The sequence below is a fragment of the Chelonia mydas genome, chromosome 14 (genome assembly GCF_015237465.2).
Source record: "Chelonia mydas isolate rCheMyd1 chromosome 14, rCheMyd1.pri.v2, whole genome shotgun sequence".
Classification (NCBI taxonomy): domain Eukaryota; kingdom Metazoa; phylum Chordata; order Testudines; family Cheloniidae; genus Chelonia; species Chelonia mydas.
The window spans coordinates 734,759-758,808 of record NC_051254.2 but is presented as its reverse complement, the minus strand read 5'-3'; the positions used below and the strand labels follow the sequence as shown (position 1 = coordinate 758,808).

Genomic DNA, 24,050 nt, shown 5'->3' with positions numbered 1-24,050 from the left:
CCGGAAGGGGCGGGCCAGGGCTCCAAACGAGGGCGCAGCGGCTGGACGCCCGGCTCTATAGGGCCGAGGCTGGGGCGGGGGCGGGGCGCGTCTGGCGGGGGGCGGGACTTCCGGCACGCGGCCATTGAGATTCCCGCCGGCCCGAGCCTGTGAGCTGGAGTCGGTTGTGTCGTCTCGGGTGGGGCTGCTGGGATGCGAGCCGGGATCCTGGGGGGGCCTCCCCGGGGGCGGGGCGGGAGAGATCCGCGGGGGGGTTCCCGGGGGCGGAGCCGGACAGATCATGTGGGGGGGCGCCCCGGGGGCGGGGCGGGGCGAGAGAGATCCGCGGGGGGGGTTCCCCGGGGGCGGAGCCGGACAGATCCTATGGGGGGGCTCCCCGGGGGCGGGAGAGATCGGGGGGGGGGCTCCCCGGGGGCGAGACGGGAGAGATCGGGGGGGGGCTCCCCGGGGGCGAGACGGGAGAGATCCGGGGGGAGGGGGCGCCCCAGGGGCGGGACGGGAGAGATCCGCGGGGGGGGGGTTCCCCGCGGGCGGAGCCGGACAGATCCTATGGGGGGGCTCCCCGGGGGCGAGACGGGAGAGATCGGGGGGGGGCTCCCCGGGGGCGGGGCGAGAGATCCTATGGGGGGCTCCCCGGGGGCGGGAGAGATCCGCGGGGGAGGGGGCGTCAGACTCCTTTGAGCCTCGGCTTGCAGTGGTGCATGCCGGGTCACGCTGAGCTCTGGGGGGCTGCAGATCCCCTGTTCGGCATGTCAGCACCTTTCCCTTGGGGTGCGGGGAAGCCTTTCCTTCTCAGCCCTGGTCCTGGCAGGAAGCGATCAAGTAACATGCTAATAGGAGCTCCTGAGATCCATTTTCATTCTGGCCCATGGAAACACAAAGGTGCCCACATCCTCTCAGCAGTGCAGCGAGGAAGCCTGGAGCATAAGGGCAGGGGGCTCAGGCCTCTTAGGCTCCTGCTACTCCTACCACGGAGTCAGACTAGTTGCCTGACCTTGATCAAATCCGTTCCTCTCACTGTTACTCAGTTTCCTCATCTGTAAAGTGGGGGGTGCTGATCCTGATATGCCCAATGATGGGGCAAGGTCACTAAATGGGTGTTGGTGAGCCAGGGTATAAAATCTGGGGTGAGAGTCTCCTGAGGACAGAGTTCACTAGTAGCCACTGAGCTGAGGGGGAGGGAACAGCCCATCCACATCCTGCTTTGAACTGCCCTAGGGGAGGAAGCAATGCTGGTAGGCTGCATGGCCCCTGGGGAGATGAGCTGTTTCAGCTGGGAAACCAAAGGGTTAGAAATGAAACTCAATCTGAGCAACTGGTTCTCCTGCCAGGTGCTGACTTGACTCTGATGCACACAGCCTGGCTAGGATGAAGGTGAAGATAAAGAGCTGGAATGGTGTAGCCTCCTGGCTCTGGGTGGCCAATGATGAGAACTGTGGCATCTGCCGGATGGCCTTTAATGGCTGCTGCCCAGACTGTGAGTAACCCAGGCCCCTTGGCCCCTGCAGTATTTCAGCCCAGGTGCTCCCTTTTCTCCTCATAAGTTTTGTCCCTTTGTAGGTAAGGTGCCTGGAGATGACTGCCCCCTGGTGTGGGGCCAGTGCTCCCACTGCTTCCACATGCACTGCATTCTCAAGTGGCTGAATTCACAGCAAGTCCAGCAGCACTGTCCTATGTGCCGGCAAGAGTGGAAATTCAAGGAGTGACAAAGCCCCCTGCAGCCAGCAGATCTACTTGGATTTAATGGGCTGTTGTTAAAGTGTTTTGTTGGGATTCAGCCCCTCTCTCCACATCCTGGAACAGTGAATTATTTATACAGCATAATATGTATCCCTGGCCCTTATAGAGAACTTTAGCAGATAATTCTTGTCTCCAAATAATTGACTCACCATAGGCGAAAAGGAAGCCTGGGGCAGAAGGAGCAGTGGAGACATGACTGGAAGCCTCTGAGTGGTGCATGTTAACCTTTCCCACCATGATGCTGGTTCCACACACTGTCAAAATTTTCAGTATTATTAATTGCTTCATCCTGGGCACAGTCAGCATCTCAACTTTCTCTGTTCCCATAAGGTCTACACAACACATGTGGGCCTCAGTAAAAAGCCAGGGGTTGGCCTGGGTACATCTCATGTTGGCCCTTCTATGATAAGGGCTCCTTTTGCCATGCAGACATGGGTCTGTGGTTTGGGTGCCTTATTTAAAACACCCGGGACCTGATCTTTTTTAGTATCCTTCACAACTCCACCCAAAGTCAGCAGGAGCTCGGAACCTTTGAAAAGCTGGCTTCTTGTGGCAGCTCTTCCTTAACTAAAAGGGACCTTCCTGTTTAAATAAACCCTCTCCCAGCTCTTGCATCATGGGAACCTTCCCATCCTTATTCTCTGAAGAGACCTCTCAGACCTGTCCTGATGCTGCCTCCCTCCATTCCCTGAGAAATCACCACTATCCAGTGATGTGGGTATTCTGTACCTTACTGGTGAGAGATGGTCACATCATCTCAAAGCTTTCTTTAGTTGAAATGGGATTCTTAGGGCCCTATGCAGCTCTCCATCCAGGTGCTCAGCTCCTGATGCCTTTGGCAACCATTTCCCCATGCACCACGGGCAGGCTGGGCCCTGAACTGATGCCTTCAAATACAGCAGTAGAGAAGTGAAGGCTGTTGTGTGGCCAGTAGGATAAGTGGCCTACCTCCCACCCCAGCCAGAGACGCATCCACAGGTCAGGTGTGCTGTTCAGCACCAGACTCATGTAAATTCTTTGAACCCAAGTTGCTTTGGGACTAGACCCCTTGCCAACAGTGTAAGTCAGTTTCCAGCTGTAAGGTGGCAATCACTGGACTGGTTTCAATAAACTCATGGCTGTGATTAATTTCTCTTCATGCTTTTTGCCTCTGAGCCAAGTGGGGGGGTGTCTCCAGAGCTGATCAGATACCCACAAGCACACCACAAACAGCAGAGAAAGATTGTTGCCATGCCATCAACAAAGACTTTCCCTAGATGTGCGGCAAGGTGGTAGAATGTGACCTATGGCTTTAACTTAGCCATTCTGGCTGTCCCTGCTATGTGGAGGGGGCCCTGCACTACCCTGGCATATTGCTCACGTCCTACAGACCAACTGTGCTTGATGCTTCATCCTTGGCAAAATCCCTCCCCAGTATGTCAGTCTTCTCTGCCATGTAGCCCACCCCCAGGTGGAATGTATAATGGGAGCCTCTTAGTGTGGAACCTGGCATGTGATGGATGCTTATCAGCCTAGGACAAGGACTTCACCTGGAAATGTGACATGAGGGGATCCTTTATTAAATGGGCAGTGGGTGGGGGCAAAGAGTACAATGTGTCCCCTTAAGGATGGGGCTGCTAGTTGAACCAAAGACACAAGATGTAACAATGATCCCTTTGTGGGGTTCTGCAGGGGAGAATGATACACAGTGGGAATCAATTAGTGGGACCAAAAGGATGGGGTGGCTTCTCATTTCGGCCTGATACCTGAGCCAGCCAGAGTGCAGCTTGCAAAGCCCCTCACCTATTCAGTCCCAAGCCCCTAGTTTAATGCTGTGCCCTCTCTCTGGCGGCCCTCTGTGTACATACACAGGGTCTGTCCGATCCACTAGAGGGCACCAGAAACCAGGCGATCGACAGGGAGAGCCCGCGGGCTGTTTGCCTCGCCCTGCCCTCGCGGTTAGTGGAAACCGGGGCACACCAGCATAGGGGTGCTCAGTCCGCTCCCGAAACCACTTGTGCCATCGCCACAGGCAGCGCCGGTGCAGTGGCCCATCCCACTAGTCTGAAAGGGGGCTACTTCCTTGCGTAGGGGGCAGCTGGGGGAGGTGGTTGTGCTGGCTTGAAGTGGTTTCCATCATATCCAGGGTTTCAAATTTTGTTCAAAAAAAAAAAGGGAGTACTTGTGGCACCTTAGAGACTAACCAATTTATTTGAGCATAAGCTTTCGTGAGCTACAGCTCACTTCATCGGATGCATACTGTGGAAACTGCAGAAGACATTATATACACACAGAGATCATGAAACAATACCTTCTCCCACCCCACTATTACTTATTACTGCTATTACCAGCAGGAGAGTGAGTTGGGGGGGGGGGGGCGGAGGGTGAGAAAACCTGGATTTGTGCTGGAAATGGCCCAACTTGATGATCACTTTAGATAAGCTATTACGAGCAGGAGAGTGGGGTGGGAGGAGGTATTGTTTCATGGTCTCTGTGTATATAATGTCTTCTGCAGCTTCCACAGTATGCATCCGATGAAGTGAGCTGTAGCTCACGAAAGCTTATGCTCAAATAAATTGGTTAGTCTCTAAGGTGCCACAAGTCCTCCTTTTCTTTTTGCGAATACAGACCACACGGCTGCTACTCTGAAAAGTTTCGTCCAATGGCTCTCAGCATCCCCACCAGCAAACTGTTCCAGCGCGCCTGGTTGGAGGCAGCGCAGCTCCAGGAATGAAAGAATGGCGGGGAAGCTCCCAAGAGGGCAGGTCATCGCTCCAGGGACGGGACAACCCCCGGGAGCCTCGGAGGGTACCCGGCTTTATCGACCCCCAACCCGCCGCTTTCCAGCTTGGGGGGCACTCGTACTGGCTGGGGGCCCGCACAGACCGTACCGCGCTCAGAGGCTGAGCCCTGGGCCCCCGGCCAGGGGGAGTTCAGCAAAGGGGTTTGGGGCTATGAACTGCAGCTTGTAGGGCGGTGACTGTCCACGCCGGGGGCCCCGGGAGCAGGACCCAGCCCGGGCAGTTCGCAGCCGTTTGTCAAACGTTCACGCCCGCCCCCCGTTACCGTGCGAGCGCAGGGCTGTGTCCCGGGGTCCGGCTCCCGCCGCTGGCCTCAGCCGGCCGCTCTACGGAGCCTGAGTCGCCTTTGCTCAGAGCTGCCATACGTCTGTCGGCCCCCCATGTCCCCCGGGGCCGGGGCCGGGGGTGCAGGGCCGCGCTTATCCCTGCGCCCCACAAACCGGCTCTGTCCCGCGGCGGGGCCCCTGGCCCCTGCACCGAGCCCACCCACGGCCTGGCTCCGGCCCCGCCCGAGCCCCCCCAGTGCGCCCGGGCCCCGCGTCTCCGCCTCCGCGGGGCCCCGCGCAGCGCCAGGCGCCTCCCCCGGCTGCCGCCCCCCGCCCGCTCCCCGCTATAAGGGGCGGCCGATGGCAGCGCCTCACTCGGAGCCGCCGCCGCCCGACCCCGCTGGCACCATGCAGGGAGCCCGCGCCCTGCTCTGCCTCGCCCTGGCCGCGCTGCTGGGCCCGCCCGCCGAGGCGTGGTACAAGCAGGCGGCCGGCCCCAGCTACTACTCGGTGGGCAGAGCCTCGGGACTGCTGTCCGGGATCCGCCGGGCGCCCCTCGTCCGCCGCCTCGAGAGCGGGACAGACAGCGCCGAGCGCCGCGCCGCGCCGCTGCCCCCCGAGCCGGACCCCGCGCTCAGGAGCATGGTGAGTAGCCCCCGGGGCTGTCCCCAGGCCCCCACTCAGAGCCCCGGGGGGGGTGCTGCCCCAGGGCCCCCCTGTCTCAGAGTGACCCCCAGCAGCCCCTCCAGCCTGCACCTGCAGGACCCGCCCCTGCAGGCTGGAGCCCCCCCGCCCCCCGGCGGGGCAGCAGCAGCCCCTGGCCCCAGCAGGCAGGAGTGGGGGGAAGAACTCTGCCTCCCTTTCACCTCTGAAGACGCAGCAGGCGCTGGGCTGCCCAGCCAGTCCCTCATGCTGCATGGGCAGGGGTAGGGGGTATGTGTCCCGGACGGTTCTTTGCAGGCTGTAACCACCCGTTTCTCTGCCCCCAGGCTGTCTGTGTGAAGGACCTTGCCCTGGAGCTGCAGAGCTGCCAGCTGCTATCTGGAGCCCCCAGCACCATCCAGTGCAAGGCTGATGTCACCATCTCCCTGGACCCCTCAGACTGTACCAGCACCTAATCCCCCTTGCCCCACGCTATGGGGGAGGGGCACCCTATCCTCTGCATCTGACAATAAAGGCACCTTTAAACCATCTCTTCTCTCTCCTGCCTGGGGCGGGGGGAGGAGATGCCAGCCCTAGGAGTGCTCTGCCCCCAGGGTTCTGCTCACACCTGCTTCCCCCTGGAGGGACCTGCCCCTGCTCACCCCATGGGGATCCCTAAGAGGCTATGCTAGGAGGCAGGGGCCACAGCTGGGAACTTGCTCCCTACCCCACCAGCCAGGGCAGGCTGAGCATCACTCCACCCCCAAAGACCCCCACTCAGCATGGGACCAGTCACACTAGCCAGCCAGAGACATGCAGGACTCAGGCCACAGCAGCCTCCCATTGACAGCATCAGGCCCTTCCCCAGTTATCTTACTGCCCTGGCCCAAATGCCATCCATTCAGCCAGCTCTTCCCCCCTTCCTCCCCTTTAATGCACAGATGGGGGTGGGGGTGGAAACAGCATTTATTTACATCTCTCACTGCAGTGGCAGGGAGCTCAGAATTTCTCGCAAGGGGTCTGGGCTAAGTCTGGGTCCAGGCCTTTCTCCCACCCCCCACCCCCCGAAGTCTGGAAGAAGGCAGCAGGCTCCTGTGGGCAAGGGGGGCTTCCCCCCAGCCCCATTAATTGAAAAGGGGTGGGGAGTGTGGGACAGAGCCTCTGCCGAGCCCCCGGGCCTACTGACCATCCTAGCTTGATCTGCACCAGGGGCCCAGGGTAGGTGTGGGGGAGGCCAGCCCTTGGTTTTAAATTGGAGGCTCCAACTGCTCCTGCAGAGAGCCTGCCTCCAACTGGATCAGTGTGGTGCTGCTGAAAGGCAACAAGCCAGCCCACAACTCCCCTGTCTTTAACCAGGGCACTGTCAGGACACAGCATAGACTGGGGGCAGGAGCTGCTGCAGTGCCTCATGCAGAGGAAAATGGGAGATTCAAAGCCCATGTACAACCCCAGACACCCCACCTCAGCCCTGCCCCTTAGGGATTAGAGCAGGGGTTCTCAAACTGGGGGTCGGGACCCCTCAGGGGGTCACAAGGTTATTACATGGGGGGGTTGTGAGCTGTTAACCTCCACCCCAAATCCTGCTTTGCCTCCAGCATTTATAATGGTGTTAAATATATGTTAAAGGTTTTTAATTTATAAGGGGGGTTGCATTCAGAGGCTCACGATGTGAAAGGGGACACCCGTAAAAAAGTTTGAGAGCCCCTGGCTTACAGTTACCATGCATGGGGTAGTGCTACCTCAACTTGGGCACAATGTTGGGGGGAGGAGGGAAGAGGTCCTTATCCCAGATGGAGCCAAGCAGAAGGAGCTAGTCCCAGAAGAACAGAAGGTTTAGGGATGATGGTGCCAGGAGCCAGGCAGGCCCCTTGATGCCATCATATGTCCCTCTCCTGCCCAGTCAGCAGTCCTATCTGTAGCAAACGGCATCTCACTTGAATTCTAGCAGCAAGCCTCCCCCCAGAATCGCAGAGGCAGAAAGCAGCCCCTGGCACTGCAGCTCCCCAGCCTGCGCTTCACAGCAGAGCGGCTGCCTCCAGGTTTTCCTGGACGATGGTGTCCGTCACCACGTGGAATACACCCTGCACACTGCATGTGTCTGTGGCGGTGGAGACGTGGTGGTAGATCAGTTTCTGGGGGGTCTCACTGCACGACAGGAAGAGGCTGGTGATACATCGGGCTGCAGCACCCACATCACAGTCTGCACCTGCGGGGGAGCAGATGAGGGCAAGTGAGACGGGAAATCTGCACCACTTCCCGCGTGCTGCACACGCACCATGCAAATGCCCATCCCCACAGCAGGCAGGAGCGCGCTCTCCCAGGACAGGGCAACAGGAGACAGCCATCCCCAAGCAGGGGTGGGCTGGACAGCACCTGTGCTCCTGCTTGTAACCAGATGGCAGCCCTCTGCCCCATCTGGTACATAGGGAATCCACTTCTAGGAGCAATCCACTGACGGTCCTGGCCTGTCCCTAATGGAGGAGCCCACGTGGGCCAGCACAGGACACAGGCCCAACCCCAAGGAGCTCACCATCCAGAGGGGCACAAGGAGGCTGCGGCGGGGGAGCTATCAGCAATGGAGAAAGTGCAGTTTAAGGGGAGGCTGGAAAGGGGAGAGTGAGGCTGTTCCAGGTCTTGGGACAGCAGCAGGCCTGAGACAGGGGAGAGGCTCGGGCAGGGTAATCCCTGAGCCGGTGCACAATGGCTGACTAAAGCCCTGCCTGCATCCCAGAGTTGGAGGGAGGGGCACGTCTGCCTTTATAAACCAGCCACCCAGTAACCAAGTGTGACATCACAATTTACTGCCATGGACTCTACTGGTGTCATGTCCGTCTGTGACATCACTAATTAGAATGGAGACTGTCTAACCAGGGGCAATGCTGGGAAAGGAATTTAAGGAAGACAGCAGGAAAATGGCAAAAGGCCAGATGTCAGCACAAGGCTTAATCCTGGCTGACCTCGGGGCCAGGTCTCCCACTGCCTGCTCCGCAGCTCCAGGAGGGACACAAGGTTCTTTCTTCAGGGGAGAATTGGCTCCACTCAGTGGGAGCTGCACTTGCCCCCCCCCCCCACACACACATATCTGCCAAGGAGCAGAACAGAGTCTGGCAGTGTTCTGAGACCACCCCTCAACTCCCCAGCAAACCCTGCTCTCTGCTCCTAGCTATTTATTTCGGCTGGGCTCAGCCAGCACCTTACACACCTCCTCCTTGTCTCATGCTTATTCAGTCTCTCCACCAAGGGCTGTAATGTCCCCAGCTTTCCTAGTGTGTGCTGCCTGCCATTTTGTATTCTGTGTTGAAGAACCAGCTGGCCTTGACAGGGGCCAGTCTATTACGCTGCAGTCCAGCCAGGAGCCTGGCTCAGGCAAGGTGCTGGACACCTAGCTGAACAACAGTGACTGAGGAGCCATCAGAGAGCTATCTAGGACCATCAGCAGGGATTGCCTCTCACTGCTGGTCCTACCATCTCACAAATAACTCTCTACAGGTGCCTGACTGGAGGGGCAGGACTGGAGTTTCTCAGTCTGGGCACAGGGCTAAAGGGAGTAAGACTGTATTTTAGAGAGGGTGCTCTCAGAGAAGTGGGGTCATCACACGCCAGAAGTCTGGGCTGGAGAGGAGACAGAAGGCAAGAGGGATTCTGCCTGGCCTGACATGCAGACTTCGGACTCCTAGAAGGGATGAGCTCAGAGTAGGGGAGGGGACGTCTGAGGACTGTTTGTCAGTTTGCAAAGATCCATAACTCTCTACCACTTATAAGAGTAAAGTGACCGTGGATAAGAAATCCCCTTGCTAAGCTTGTGTTCCTTGCCTTCCCACCATGCTGCCCCTGGAGGGGTTAAACTAGAAGCCAGAGCATCTACAGCTAGGTGGAACTCTGGGGCATAATGTAAAAAGAAAAGGAGTACTAGTGGCACCTTAGAGACTAACCAATTTATTTGAGCATAAGCTTTCGTGAGCCATCGGATGCGTATGTGAGCTGTAGCTCACGAAAGCTTATGCTCAAATAAATTGGTTCGTCTCTAAGGTGCCACAAGTCCTCCTGTTCTTTTTGCGAATACAGACTAACACGGCTGCTACTCTGAAACCTGTCAATGGGGCATAATGTGTGAGTGACTAGGGGCTCAAGAAGTATGAGGCACGGGTTTTGGGGACTAGGGCATTGGGGTTGCAAAGCCCCATGACTTAAAGAAAAGCTCACAAGGAGAGTGCTCTAGAGACCCAGAGCCTCGGGCTTAAAGACAGGTGGGTAGGGCCCAAGTACAACAGATTAGCGAGTGTCCAGAAGAGAGAACTAAGCTGGGTTGCAACATGTGGATTTCAGTCCCAGCAAGAAGCACCCCTTGGAATGGTTCTGTCCCTTGGGACCACATGGCACCAACTACAGACCCTGAGAAAAGCCAAAGGGGCCCTCAGTGCAGATGTTCTCAAGGCTCAGGTGTGGGCTGTGATGCTCCACAGGACACAAAAGCCTCAGCTCCTCGCCATCTTGTGGTTTCCCCTCCCTGAGCTGAGCAAGGCCATGCCCTGCAAAGTGAGGTTCCCGGGGGCTAAGGCTGCTCCGCACACTGTAGGACTTGGCCCTAAGGAAACCATTCCCCACTGGTTGGCTCCAGCAGAGGGGATGAGGGTCTTACAGTAAAGCTAAGGATTCACAGGCCCCAGAGCTCAGCAGCTCCAGGTAAACTGCTTCGCTACGTGAACACATGGGACCCTAGCCCCCATGCTGGAGGCTAATTAGTGTGTCATGAGTGTGCATGCTGCCCTGTCAGACCCCAGAACAGGGAGGCTGCAACAAACCAAACTTCCTAACACTGACTACTCCTGCCACGTCAAGATCTCCTGCAAAATTCAGCAGCTGGAGAGGATCTTCCCTGCGCTGAGGCTCAGCTTGCTAATCTCAGCTCAGGCAGAGAAGCAGGCGCTTAGAGACAAAATCCACTTGGAGATGTTTATTTTATAAAGACAAATCTGAAGAGGCAGGGAAGTCAGCTAAACTGGTTCCCATCCTGCACCTGGCTCACTACTGCTCACGGCACCCACCAGGTCACAGCAGGGACCCCTGCTCCTCTGGCAGTCTGTTTCTGTGCTGGACCTGCCCCTTGTGCACACCCAGGAGGAGAAGCAGCACCATGCCCTGCCACCTCAGCAGCAAAGCTTGGTGAGTGCCCAGGGGCAGAGCGGGACGGAGGGAACCTACCTGGGTACTGAGGAAAGGAGAGACACAGGAGCCTCCCCAGGTGCAGGATCTTCTCTTGGAGAAGGTCGATTTTATTCAGAAACAAGATCTGTGAAAAAAGCAGGACGATCAGAACCTGCCCTGGCCCTACAGGTCCTGTTCCCCAAGTCCCCTCCTCCCCTCCCGACCATGGCACTGCAGCATAGACCCCATCCACCCCCAATGCCTTATCTGCAGGACGATGCTGGGACGGTTAAAGGGGCAGCTTTGCCTAGTCTCCACTGAGAATCCTCACTTTGTGGGGGGAGGAGATTTAACATCTCTCCCTCCCACACCATCTTCCAGCCCAGCACTGCAGGCCAGTGGCAAACAGCAGCGATTTAGGGCTTGGTTCATGGTAGTCCCGTGGCTCCTTTACTCTGCCAGAGCCAGACTACAGGAGATTGTCCAGCGCAGGGGGATTCCTTGGCTGGCTAAGCGCTGCTCCCTCGTATGTTGCTGTGCTCCAGCTACTGCCAGAAGGCAGCTGGGCGCAAGGTAGGGCAAATGCTGAGGCTGGTGCCAATACAGTACGGCCCCACAGGCGCCATGAAGCCACCTCTCCCATTGCCTGGGGCCCAGCACCAAACTTGGGCTGGGTGCAAGGAGTATTAGTAAAGTTGGTCTGACAGTAGCACCTAGAAGCCCCTGCCAAGATCAGAGCCCCTCATGCTGAGAGTGCTGCATAGACAGCGAGAGACAGTCCCTGCCCCAAAGGGCTCCCAGTGACGAGACAAGACAGGCAAAGGGTCCCCTGCCATCTCTATGCACAGGGTCACCCAGCATGCCAGTGGCAGAACCAGGAGCAGAACCCAGGACTCCTGAGGGCCCTGACAACAGGCCCTGAATCCTCACAGTGCCCTGGGAGGTAGGGGAGAGTTCACCCCGTTGTATCAATGGGGCACAGGGAGAGGGAAGTGACTCACCAAGGTCATGTGGTCAGTGGCAAAGCCGGGAGTCAAGATTCCCAGTCTCCTGCTTTAATCACTAGACTAGGCTCCTGCCTCTGCCAAATCCACCGGGGGCAGCCAGGGGACCCTTGTGGGAAATAGAGGAGGTGACCGGAGGTCCCGGTTCTGGGCCCAGTTATCCTGTCAGGAACAGGATTGACTGACCACCCCTGGCTTGAGTTGCAGGAACTCAGTGCTCATAAGGCAGATGCCACTGTTTAATTATCTCATTAGCAGAAATAAATTAACCAATTAGCGAATGAGATAAGTGACAGGCCCGGCACTAACTAACACTGTCAGGCAGAACCAGTCCCAGCTCCACAGAGACAGCAGCAGCTGCTTCTTAATTACAAGTGGCAGCGCCAGGCAGAGAAGGAGCTGGAGTCCAGGCTGCCAGAAGTGGTCCCAGTGTCTCATCACAGTGCCAGGATCCCCGGAGCAAGAGCCTGCTGTGCTCAGGTAAGGGGAGCAATGGGATAGCAGGACCATCCCACCCCTGCCATGTGCTGCAGCTTGCCCGTACGCCACCTGATGCTGGGACAGTGCAGGGTGGGGAGAGCGGTGAGCTCGCTGCCCCATTCCTTACAGCTCCTCCTGCTGGGGGAGGCTGGGACCGGAACCTCTGCAGCCAGGGCTTCTGCACTGCTCCCTTATGGTGCCTCTTGCTGGGACTCACCAGGGAAGTGCTTTGGAAGAACACATTGTTGCAGACAGAGGAGAAAAGCTTCATGCTTTCCTGAAGCCGATTCTGAGGAAGAAGGAAAACTACCTTGAACACCATGGAACTGCAGTGAATCAGCAGCAGAGCCAGTGGCCAACGCCAGCCAGCTCCCTGGGGACAGGGAGCACCCCTCTGCTTTCTTCCCCCAACCTGCAGGCCCCTGGGTCCTGATCTCAGCACCCCACTCTTGTGCTCTGCTCAGCACTTGGGAGCAAGGGGGCATGCTGGCTGCATTCTCTCCTTAGGAAGGGCCCGAGGAACATGGAAGGGGGCAAACTGCACAGGCCAGGGGAGTGAGGAGAGATGTACAGATGGATAACGAAGGGCTGTGGGCCAGGGCATGAGAAGCCAGAAGCCCAGGGCTGCAGCTGGATCACTGGCTCTATGAGAGGCTGCAGGGGCGAAAGGGGGGATTCTGGGCATGGGCAGACTGGCTGGTACAGTACAACCCAGGGGAGACCACAGGTGGGATTGGCAGGCTGCTGCCGTGCAGCAGGGATGAGGGTTCACGCCCTGGGAGAGGAGCAGCTCAGGCGCAGAGCGAGCCCCAGATTGCGCAGCGGCAGAACACTAGTGCCTTGAGCATGAGAAAGCCCCTGGGCCCCCTGACCCACCGAGCCTGGCCTTACCAGCGCTGGCTCCTCTGGGAGGGCCTCATTGTGTGTGCGGAGAGACGCCACAAACAGCACAGCTCACATGTCCTCTAAGCAGCCGAGCCAGTTCTGGTGCTCAGTGCGCTGCCCACCCACATCGTAGTGCCAAGAGGGTCCGCCCAGCGAGGGGCAAACAGCTTCCCCAGGAAGGGGACTGAGCAGCCAGGTCAGACAGTGAAGGGTTAACCCTCCCAGCGCCATCAGGCTGCTCAGCATCACTATCCCCGGAGAGGAGATATAGGAAGGAGGCATGTGAGAAGGGGCTGCAGCCAGGTCACATTGCCAGGAGTGGAACCCAGGGCTCCTGGGCCACTGTGCTCACCAGAAATTGCTTCCTCACTGATCTTTAGTGCAGTGGTTCTCAACCAGAGGTCTGGGGTCCCCTAGGGGGCCACGAGCAAGTTTCAGGGAGTCCGCTAAACACAACGAACATCAGACTCACTGGGGCCCAGGGCAGAAACCCAAAGCCCCACCGCATGGGGCTGAAGCCCGGGACCCTAAGCCCCAGCTGAAGCCAAAGCTGGAGCAACGTAGCCTTGCAGGGCCCGCTGTGGCATGGGGTTCCCAGGCAAATGCCCTGCTTGCTGCCCCGCAATGCCAGCCCTGCCTTTCATATGCAGCAAACCGGTTGCTGTGGCACAAGTGGGCCGTGGAGATTTTACAGCATGTTGGGGGGGCTCATGAGGCAAAAGGTTGAGAAGCCCGGCTCTAGTGATGTGCCGCTGGGGACGTTCTCAAACCCACCAGACTGACTGCCTACCCCCAGTAACAGCCCACAGCTCTGGCCCCAGGAGACCCGTCAGTCTCCACTGGAGCCCCAGCCCAGGCCCTCAACAGCAGCCCCCAGCCCCAGTCCCACCCGGCCTGCTCAGGAGAGTTTATGTGGAAAGCACTGGCTGCCAGACGGCAGGCTCCCTGCACCTTCCCTTTCCACGGAACCCGCTCTGCAGCCCTGGTGCCCAAGTCAGTGAGTGACAATCACGAGTGATCAGCTCCCTCCAGATGGCAGCTGAAGCTTCAATGAGCCAGTGGAAAATTACTGCCAGAATGCAACGGGCAAATTACAGCCCAGTCCACAGCTCATAAACCTGGCGCCATTCCCCGGTGAGCGATTGTGCTCAGAGTCACTGGCGGCTCATGGACAGGCTGTTCCCAGCTCCCCTCTGTTCCAGAGACTGGCACCAACAGGGATACCAGCACCTCGGCCTGGCACCTGCCAGCTGGGGACCACAGGGATGGGAGAGCAGGGAGAGCTTAAAACTGGTGTCTGCCACATTTCCCAAGGGCCTGGGGGGCTCCGGGCAGCAGCCATGCCCTGGGCTGTGGGACGTGTGGGGAGAGCTGAGTGTCAGGCTCACGCCAAAAGTTATAGCAGCTACGCAAAACAAGAAGAAACTCCCAGCCCTATGAGGGAGGCACGGGGCTTAGACGCTCCCATGCGTGGCCCAGGCCATGTCAGACGTAGCAGCATCTTCCCGCTCCAGTTGTTGGGTTAGTGCCTCACAGCAGGCAGCAGCACAGAAACAGGGACTGTGCCCTCAGGGGAGGGTCTCTGGATGGCCAGATTCACACCAGCGAATCCAAACAGCTCATCACAATAACCCCAACCACGCACTGTGCCTGCCCAGAGCCCCTCCATCTGCAGGAGCCCCAACATGCATCTGGCACTCAGCTATTCCACACGAGAGCAGAGGGAATGGCCCCCAGCCTGAGGGGTTCTCCACAGCAACCCACCAGCCCCAGCACTCTGCAACCCACCCCTGGAGAGCAGACGCCTCGGGCTGCATTTGAGAACACTGAAGAGTGTTCAGTGTGGGCAGGCAGGCTCTAACCTGCCCCCCGCCCCAGCCCTCACCAGCACCATGCCAGCCCCTCTTGGGCCAAGAGTCCCAGGGCCCATCAATTCTTGCTGCTTCTGCTGAGGCGGCCAGTGAGGGGGCAGTCAGTGCTGCGTGGGGTGGAGAGACAGACAGAAACCTGCCCACATGGAACTGGGTCCAGATACCACTGCCAGCCCCCAGATCCCAGTGCCAAACACCTCGACCTTGTCAGGTATTCCCCTCCCACCGCCACCTCAGCTACTAGCAGAAAAGGAGGACTTGGGGCACCTTAGAGACTAACACGTTTATTTGAGCGTAAGCTTTTGTGAGCTACAGCTTACTTCATCGGATGCATTCACTGGAAAATACAGTGAGGAGATTTATATACATAGAGAACATGAAACAATGGGCATTACCATACACAGTGTAACGAGAGTGATCACTTAAGGTGAGCTATTACCAGCAGGAGAGAAAAAAACCTTTTGAAGTGATAATCAAGTTGGGCCATTTCCAGCAGCTGACAAGAACTTCTGGGTACTCTTCTGGCTCTGTCAATCTGTTTCTTCAACTTACAACTACAATACCCACCTGCTGAAGTGAAGAAACAGATTGACAGAGCCAGAAGAGTACCCCGAAGTTACCTACTACAGGACAGGCCCAACAAAAAAAATAACAGAACGCCACTAGCCGTCACCTTCAGCTCCCAACTAAAACCTCTCCAACACATCATCAGGGATCTACAACCTATCCTGAAGGATGACCCATCACTCTCACAGATCTTGGGAGACAGGCTAGACCTTGCTTACAGACAGCCCCCCAACCTGAAGCAAATACCCACCAGCAACCACACACCACACAACGGAACCACTAACCCAGGAACCTATCTTTGCAAGAAAGCCCGTTGCCAACTGTGTCCACATATCTATTCAGGGGACACCATCTTAGGGCCTAATCATATCAGCCATGCCATCACAGGCTCGTTCACCTGCACATCTGCCAATGTGATATATGCCATCATGTGCCAGCAATGCCCCTCTGCCATGTACATTGGCCAAACTGGACAGTCTCTACGTAAAAGAATAAATGGACACAAATCAGATGTCAAGAATTATAACATTCATAAACCAGTCGGAGAACACTTCAATCTCTCTGGTCACTCAATTACAGACTTAAAAGTGGCAATTCTTCAACAAAAAAACTTCAAAAACAGACTCCAATGAGAGACTGCTGAATTGGAATTAATTTGCAAACTGGACACCATTAACTTAGGCTTGAATAGAGACTGGGAGTGGATGTGTCATTACACAAAGTAAAACTATTTCCCATGTTTATTCCCCCCCCGTTCCTCATACGTTCTTGTCAACTGCTGGAAATGGCCCACCTTGATTATCACTTCAAAACGTTTTTTTTTCTCTCCTGCTGGTAATAGCTCATCTTACCTGATCACTCTGGTTATTGTGTGTATGATAACACCCATTGATCCATGTTCTCGGTGTATATAAATCTTCCCACTGTATTTTCCACTGAATGCATCCGATGAAGTGAGCTGTAGCTCATGAAAGCTTATGCTCAAATAAATTGGTTAGTCTCTAAGGTGCGACATATCCTCCTTTTCTTTTTGCGGATACAGACTAATACGGCTGCTCCTCTGAAACTTGTCAGCTACTAGAGACATTTTAGGTCTTTATCAATGCAAGAAGGACTCAGAAGCCTTCTGTGTGGGATGACAGGGCTGCTCAGGGAGGACAAGGGAGAGCCACGTGCCAGATAAGCCCACACAGAGGGATTAATGGGAAATCAGTGTGGCTTTGCTGGTCAGGGCCAGTCTCCCAGTTAGCGCAGTCGTCAAGTGACTATTAGGAAAGTGTCTGCTTAGCAGGCTGATTTCCTCCGGCCCCACCTCCCCAGGGCTCTGGGTGCTGCCAGGCCATGCCTGACCCCATGCTCCCCTCACAACTCATCCAGCCACTCCCTACCCCAGTGAGTCTCATACGCTGGCCACGCATCTCACCGAAACGCCAGGTCCTTGATCCTGAAGTGAGTCTCAACGACGCCACTTGTGCGCAGTTGGACACGAAGCACGTCACTTGGCGTCGGCCGGAACTTGGGATGGACGAGCCGTTCCATGTTCTCAAAGAAACTGTGGAGAGCGGGGGAGAGATCCTTATAGCCTCCCTCATCGACACAGCATCCTCCCAGAGTCTGTCCACTCCTCCCTAGCCAGCTCCCCACCACAGAGCCTGACCAATGCCCCTCCCTCACCCAGCCAGACTGCCCAGCCCTCCTTCAGCCCCACATTCTCCCCCACCCCAGGCCTCTCTCAAGGCCTTCAGATGACATCACAAGCTTGGGAGCGCTCCAGTGCCCACGCTGTGCCCTACCCCAGTACAGGTGTTTGAGGCAGTTTCACTGACCCAGGGCTGGGCCCCTGAACCCCCCAGGAAAGAAACCAAGTCAAATCCTTTTCTAGCCTCCAGCCAATGGTCCAGCTCCCTTGGCGGTAACAGGCAGCTCCTTCCAAAGCAAAACAGCACCAACCCCCACAAAGAGCATGCTTGGCCCCATGCCCTGGCCCACCCTAGGCCTTGCACCGACTCCAGGCCGCTGCAGCTTTAACCAAAGCAAACACCCAGTAGATGCTGGGGTCCCTCAGCACAGCCCCTTCTGCTGCCCAGCGCCACATACACCCCTGAACTGGAAGATGCCGGTTGCCCTTAGGGATCCTGAAGCAGGGAGGCATTGCAGGACTGTCCAGCTGAGAACTTAGGGATCCCCACAAACCTGGAGCTCACTGGCCAGAAGAGGGGCCTGGGACCAGGGAGATGGAACATCACAGGGTCAAGGGGTGGCAGCTTGAGAAGCCAACACATCCACCCACCCCAGCCCAGCAGGGGTCACCGGACTGGGGCTCATGCTACACCTGAGGCCATGGACGAGCAAAGCCCCACGACGAGGCGGGAAGATGAGCTCAAAGCCTGGCAGTGTCGGTGGCAGCTCCTGACGGGAGAGTCACTGAAGCTGCTGGTGCAGCCCAGGGCTCCGCCACCCCCGCACTCCCCAGCCCGTCTCGGAAGCCGCACTACACACGGTGCTGCAGGCGCATTTCCATAATTTCACACGTGCCACAAACGACTCGGCAGCTCCCAGTCAATCCCCCGGCAGGCAGGGGTGACACTTTATTGACTCTCCCAGTCTCTGCTCTGCTGGGGCTGACAAGCACACAAAGCGCTTCCCTCCAGCAGCAATAATGTGCTGGCAATTTCCATGCTAATCTCCCCAGCCAGGAGGAGCCGTCCCACACCGCAGACAGGATTTCCAAACAAACACTCCTCTGGACAAGAGCCCCATCCCAATCCTCTGCCCTTGGGGGGGATGACAAGTGGCTGTCCACCCCCCCCCCACGTCCCTCCAACATCTTGGGGGAGACCCCGGAGTAGTGCTGCTGCCCCCCGTGCGTCCCAGGCTTCAGCACAGATGTGGCAGCTCCCCAACCCTGTGTCCTTGGCACTAGCTGCAGATAGAACCCCAGAGCACTGACGGTGAACAGCTGATGCTTCCTTCTCCCGGCTTTACTCAGCTCAGGACGCTCTCCCGCAACGGGCCTGGCTAGCCAGTGAAAATTATCCTTCAGATCAGGAGCTGAAATTGCTTCTGCGATGCCAAGGCAGACACCCAGGAGCTGCCGTCTCAGGCTGAGACTCTCCTCCTCCCCAGCGGCACCAGCAGAAGGATGCAGCAAAATCTGCCCTTTAATTCTACTTCCCTGGTCTGGCAGCTTTGGCTGAGGGCAAAACAAGTCCCAAGCCCCAGGAGAGACGAGCATGTTGACAAACACTCAGATCTCTCCAGAGATGCGATGCAGCCCCAGGTTTCCCCCCCGAAAGCTACCCCAGTCCCAGGCTCTCTCAAGCAGGTGACATTGTGGGACTGGCACCACTGACTGCAGAATTGGGGGCAGTTTATATTATGGCCTGTCCCTGCCCCCACAGCAGGACGCACTGGAGCATTAATGGGAGTTGGAGAGAACACAGCTATTCTGGTCACAGCTGGGGGGCCCGCTCCAGGGGCGCCCGGTTACTCTGAGAGCAGGTGCACTGACCTGCATGCGTTCTGGAAGCCAGGGCCTCAGCGGAGCCATACAGTAACCACAACTTCCAAGAACAACTCTGAAACAGAAAACAATCAAAGACCAAACTTGAAATTCATGAGCCTTTCCCCCAATTTAACTCCATGTTTTTTCCTCCCCCAGGACTCGCAGGCCGCAAGCAAACACAAGCACAGAAAAAGAGGGGCCCGGAGGCACTAGGAGACTGAAGAATATAAAATGCAAAAAGATTTCTGCTCAGAATCACAATAAGAGGCCGCAAGGAACTGAAGCTCTGCCAGGCACTGTTTATTCCATCTCATCAAGAGAAGCCAAAGTTCCTGAGAAAACGAGTGATACAAGCAGCCAGGCACTGAAGCACTGGGGAGAGCAAAAATTAAATAACATTGACATTTTTAATAACCATTGCAACTGTTTGGGCCCAGAGGCAGCATCTTTCTATGGAAATGTTCAGCCGGGGGTAGAATTGACACTTTTGTTGGGTTGTTTGTATTTAATGACAAACTCTTCTTGAGTCTGACTTTGCAGAGGGAGCCGAGAACTGACAGGTCTCACCGCGCCAGGGAATGAATATGGAAATGGGAACACTCCCACCCCAAGACAAAAGCTGAGCTCCAGGAAGGCCCAGAGTGGCTCAGGAGACACAACTTGCCCTTTTGGCAGCTTGAGGCAAGAGCAGGCGCAAGGCAGCAGCTGATGGATCTGCAGAGGCACCGAGATGTGGCTAGGAGACGAGCGGCAGGTGTGGTGGTGTCAGACACCAACAACGAGAAAATAAAAGTCCAGAATAAAGCATCGGCCACATCCAGACAACCCCCCAGGAACTGCCCCCCGACCACAGCCCCTGCTGAGGCCAGTGCAGCTGCCATTCTGCTTGGGGTTCTCCAGTCTGCTTCTCTTTCCCAGTGCTCCCCTCCCCCACACCACAGATAGGCAAAGGAGCAGCCCCAGAACCACTGCTCTGTGTCCTTAACCCCTCTCCAGCACAAACAAGCCCAAAGTCCTCCTCGATGGATGGAACCAGCAGCGTGCTCCAGCCCAGCCCCCAACACCCGATCACAGCCCCACGGGCCTCATCAGCTCAGCGACCAGTGGGGTGGGGCCCCTCCACGACCTCACCCCCCAAGGGGGGGCTGGGCAGTGGGTCAAGCACAGTGCAATGAGGGGCCCCTTTCTCCCAGGCCCAGGGCTCTGCTCTGCCCAGCGTTGAGTAACTGGGTGAGGGAAGGACGAGCTGAACTCACGGAGAGACAGAGGCAGCAGAAACCGACACCGATCAGGAGAGAAAGCCCCACTCCAGGCTGGGAGGCTGCAGAGAACATCATGGACCAGGATCCCCCTACAAACCACTGCTGCCTGGCAGGCTCGGCAGAGACCACAGAGTCTGCAGCAGGCTCTTGTCTTCGTTCTCCCCGGCCGTTGATCCAGCTCTAGTCACTTTACAGCTGTTGTGGGGGGGTCCCAAACCACTCCCGAGCCTCCACCGACAGGGACCACTCTCCCTGCCAGAATGCAGCTGCCTGGGGTAATCTGCGTAGCACAGGAAGGGGAAGAGGATGTTTTGCTGCGAACACACACACAGCTGAGGTGGCAGGGGAATGGAGCCAGGCCACAGAGGATGATTAATGGGCAGGAGGGGCCAGCAGCTCTGGGCTCAAACCCTCCCACACACAGCAGGACAGCCACGGTGCAGTGCACTCATGGGGCTGCAGTACTCACTAGAGTGCAGAGTCATTGAGCCCATATTTGTAGCCTCTCCCGGTTGCTGCTTGCACTCCAGCATCAGCCCAGGGGCAGCACAGAGCATCTGACACCCAGGGAAGCACCATCTGGGTCTCATCCAAACAGTGACTGCAGGACAGCACGGAGCAAGCATGCACCTAGGATAGGGAGAGAAGGACCCAGATCAGTTGGGAACTGCTGGAGCATCTTGGCTTGGGGCAAGCATCGGATAGGAGGGCTTCAGAATGGGCCCAAAGCCTCCAGGCCACCCTCTGCTCAGCTCGAGAGAGGGATGGAGCCTCCCACAGTTCCATCCTCCAAGCCACTCCAGGGACTGACATTTTCCTCAGAAGGCTCAGAGCGTTCACTCATGTGGCGGGGGGATGGGAGGGGGGAGAAGATGTTCCCTGAAAGTTTCCCAGGCCCTCCCAATCACAACCCCCTTCTAAAGCTTAAATCTTTCCCCCAGTGACAGGTCTCCTGGCTCCAAGAGCAACTGTGTCATGGATTGGAATGCATCCGATGAAGTGAGCTGTAGCTCACGAAAGCTTACACTCAAATAAATTGGTTAGTCTCTAAGGTGCCACAAGTACTCCTTTTCTTTTTGCGAATACAGACTAACACGGCTGCTACTCTGAAAAGAGTCATTACTGAAATGCCAATACAGTGCCTTGGAGATTAACAGTCACAGACATGTACCCCCCCCCACACACACACCAACCGCAACAGGGAACAGATACACACACCCGCTCCCCCACGACGTGGGGTAGGGGCGGGGGAGAAGAGGACATAAGATTTGCACACACCTCTGCAATACTGGGTGACCCCACTCAGGTAGAGCCTACAAGATCGCTTGCACTCTCCTGCTTTATAATGATGACACTGAGTCTCAGCAGTGAGCTGTTCTAGCGAGACCCACCTGCCCCCCATCTACCCAGCTGCCCAAATCTCCACCTTCCCCACTCCCAAACTGCTGCAGTGACACTCTGCACTTCCAAAGCAGAGCCTTGCAGCACCCTGACAATACAGGCAGCATAAAACAAATGCAATTGAATATCATGCTCAACATCACGGACTATTGCACTCGCTGCATTATTTTGTTTTCTGGTGAATTCAGTAAGGCTTTCTTCCCTCAACTCATCTGAACATGTGCTGATCTTCCTGCCCCACAGGCCTGGCTGCAGGAACTGGAGGTGGGGAATCACAGACACTGGAAACTAAGGGGGACAATGGGCATGGGAAACATCCAGGAGCTGGGGTGGAGACCTGTTGTAAAATTTGCATTAAGAGACCAACAGACCCCTGATTGGGAATAACACTGAAGAGCCGCCTCCACCCCATAACCACACCACCGGGTGCTGATCAGTACGAGTTCCCTGACACAGACAACCGTTTATAGGTGCTGGAGCTAGGGGAGCTGCTGCACTCCCTGGGTTGAAGTGGTTCCATCATATACAGGGTTTACAGTTGGGTTCAATGGCTCTCAGCACCCCCACTGTACAAATTGTTCCCCTGCAACCTTCCTGGGAGATGTGGCTCAGAAAGGAGACAATTGCACAGGTTATAAGTGGGATAGCTAGCAAAGGTAGGGCACTCAGGAAGCAGGTGACAGAAACCACATGGACGGGGGCCAAATGTGAGCGCACAAAGGTGTTTGGACAGGAGTAACCCCTGGAATCAGTCCCCTGAGTGGATCTCACTGAGGGAGTTGTGTCCCCTACCCCTATCCAGTTGAGCCCTCTAACACAGGGGACATGTGCTCCCTCCCACAGCAGGCCAGCTACCTGATTCTTGCTGCTTGTCAGGTAGATGTGCAGAATCCCCATGCCATGGAGAACCAACTTCATGGAGCTGAGTAGATTGTCCAACACGGCAGGCTACAGCGAGAGGGAGACGCAGAAAGGACTCACTCTGAGGGCAGGAGAGGAAAGGGAAAACTTGCGAGTGCCGAACGGGAGCCAATGCCGTGGGAGCAGCAAGTGCCCTCCAGTTCCCGAAGTCCAGATCATCACCACAATTGTACCAGATCTGATTCCAGTTAATGCCATTCAGTAACAGAGAGTCAGTCCAAGAGGCTCTCTGGCGAATTGAAGGAATCTGAGCATGAGTCCAGGGGACAGATAAAGAAACTTTTTGCCCATTCCACTAGGAACCAAAAACTGTTTCCAGGGTGCTGGGAGAGGTGCTGCCTGGATTTGCAGCAGTGCCTCTGCCTGGCAGATACACATGAGGTTCCTTAACAGGATAAACACATGTGGCAAAATCTGAGCATCTTTACCCATAGCACCACTCCTCTCACACAGAAGCTCTGTTCCAAGTCACTCATCTCTACCCCTGCCCCATCCCAACATCTGCAGACCATTCTCCCCTCCCAGTGGTCACTTGACCACATACAGACTCAGCTCTTATCTTCCTCAGACCCAGCCGACTACGGCTGTGCCTTCATGTTGCTTTCTCTGAATTCCTTCAAGTTTGTCCATGTCTTTCTTGTCCAGGGGTTCTCAGACTTTTGTACTGCTGACCCCTTTCACATCACAAGCCTCTGAGAGCAACCCCCCTTATAAATTAAAGACATGTTTTTATATATTTAACACTACTATAAATGCTGGCGGCAAAGCAGGGTTTGGGCTGGAGGCTGACAGCTTGTGATCCCCTGAGGATCCTGAACCCGTTTGAGAACCTGTTCTAGTACTTTGGTGTTTGGAACTGAACCCAACATTCCTGGGGCGCGGGTGTCTTGCCAGAGCGAGTAACTGTTCCCTCCAAGCTCTGGGATGGGAGGCCTCTGGCACCAAGAGACCCAGAGATAAGTGCAAGCTCCAGGTCTCCCCGCCAGGGCTGCACACACGCCATTTTCCAGAGTGACTCATCCTTTGAGTGGGCAAGTGGGAAGCCCTTGAAGGAGCCTGGCTTTCCAAGAGGGGTGCTCGGCACTTCCTGAACATCTTTAAGGTGACTCAAGCTGGCCCCCAAATCACTAGGAAATTTGAAGACACAGGCCATAGATGTTGCAGGCAGAAGAGACCATTGTCCAACCTCCCACACAGCACAGGGCAGAGAACCCGCCCGTGACCCCTGCATGGAGGAACTACTCTTCCCTACTATGTACATAACACTAGTGCGCCCACTGACTTGGGGTCGAACTGGAGCGTGTCCCCTGCTCCGGGGCATGATGCTTATACTGCCCACAATTGTATCAGCCTTGGTTGCTGCCATCTTACATCTTGAGAGGCTCAGGTGGTCCCTGAGTGCCAAGAGGCCAAGATGCCAACACCAGAATAGGGCTCTTCTAGAGGGAGGAGAGCACAAAACCAGCGAGGAAAGTCCCACCCACCTGCGCAAAGGGGGAAATTCCTGCCCCCATCCAGCACTGAGGTGAAAGCGTCCTGAGGCCAACAGCCCCCAGGGGGGTTTCCAGATGGCTGCACCAG

General features: G+C 56.5%; 3 protein-coding genes across 6 annotated transcripts; 2 read left to right on the top strand and 1 right to left on the bottom strand.

The window, feature by feature from the left end:
* Nucleotides 1-40: 40 nt before the first annotated feature.
* ANAPC11 (anaphase promoting complex subunit 11) lies at nt 41-2,868 on the top strand. Of its 2 annotated transcripts, none has more exons than XM_037914523.2 (3): nt 41-149; nt 1,332-1,477; nt 1,561-2,868. In XM_037914523.2, exons 2-3 carry the CDS (start codon nt 1,369-1,371, stop codon nt 1,704-1,706), a joined length of 255 nt encoding a protein of 84 aa, XP_037770451.1. In that variant the 5' UTR covers nt 41-149; nt 1,332-1,368; the 3' UTR covers nt 1,707-2,868. The 2 variants fall into 2 exon arrangements, with proteins under 2 accessions (XP_037770451.1, XP_037770450.1); XM_037914522.2 differs by having other exon boundaries at nt 66-178.
* A 1,468-nt stretch (nt 2,869-4,336) lies between these two features.
* Nucleotides 4,337-5,977, top strand: NPB (neuropeptide B). The gene is made up of 2 exons (XM_027825807.3): nt 4,337-5,431; nt 5,776-5,977. Exons 1-2 carry the CDS (start codon nt 4,901-4,903, stop codon nt 5,902-5,904), a joined length of 660 nt encoding a protein of 219 aa, XP_027681608.3. The 5' UTR covers nt 4,337-4,900; the 3' UTR covers nt 5,905-5,977.
* Nucleotides 5,978-6,376: 399 nt separating this feature from the next.
* LOC114020303 (guanine nucleotide-binding protein G(o) subunit alpha-like) lies at nt 6,377-23,705 on the bottom strand. 3 transcript variants are annotated; one of them, XM_043527612.1, is made up of 8 exons: nt 22,404-23,705; nt 20,617-20,777; nt 20,142-20,427; nt 18,892-18,958; nt 16,769-16,932; nt 12,275-12,346; nt 10,631-10,718; nt 6,377-7,634 (listed from the first exon to the last, which is right to left on the bottom strand). In XM_043527612.1, exons 3-8 carry the CDS (start codon nt 20,220-20,222, stop codon nt 7,444-7,446), a joined length of 663 nt encoding a protein of 220 aa, XP_043383547.1. In that variant the 5' UTR covers nt 20,223-20,427; nt 20,617-20,777; nt 22,404-23,705; the 3' UTR covers nt 6,377-7,443. The 3 variants fall into 3 exon arrangements, 1 of the variants encoding a protein (XP_043383547.1); XR_006285630.1 differs by lacking the exons at nt 20,617-20,777; nt 22,404-23,705 and adding an exon at nt 11,575-11,686 and having other exon boundaries at nt 16,804-16,932; nt 20,142-20,596; XR_006285629.1 differs by lacking the exons at nt 20,617-20,777; nt 22,404-23,705 and having other exon boundaries at nt 16,804-16,932; nt 20,142-20,589.
* Between the last annotated feature and the right edge of the window lie 345 nt (nt 23,706-24,050).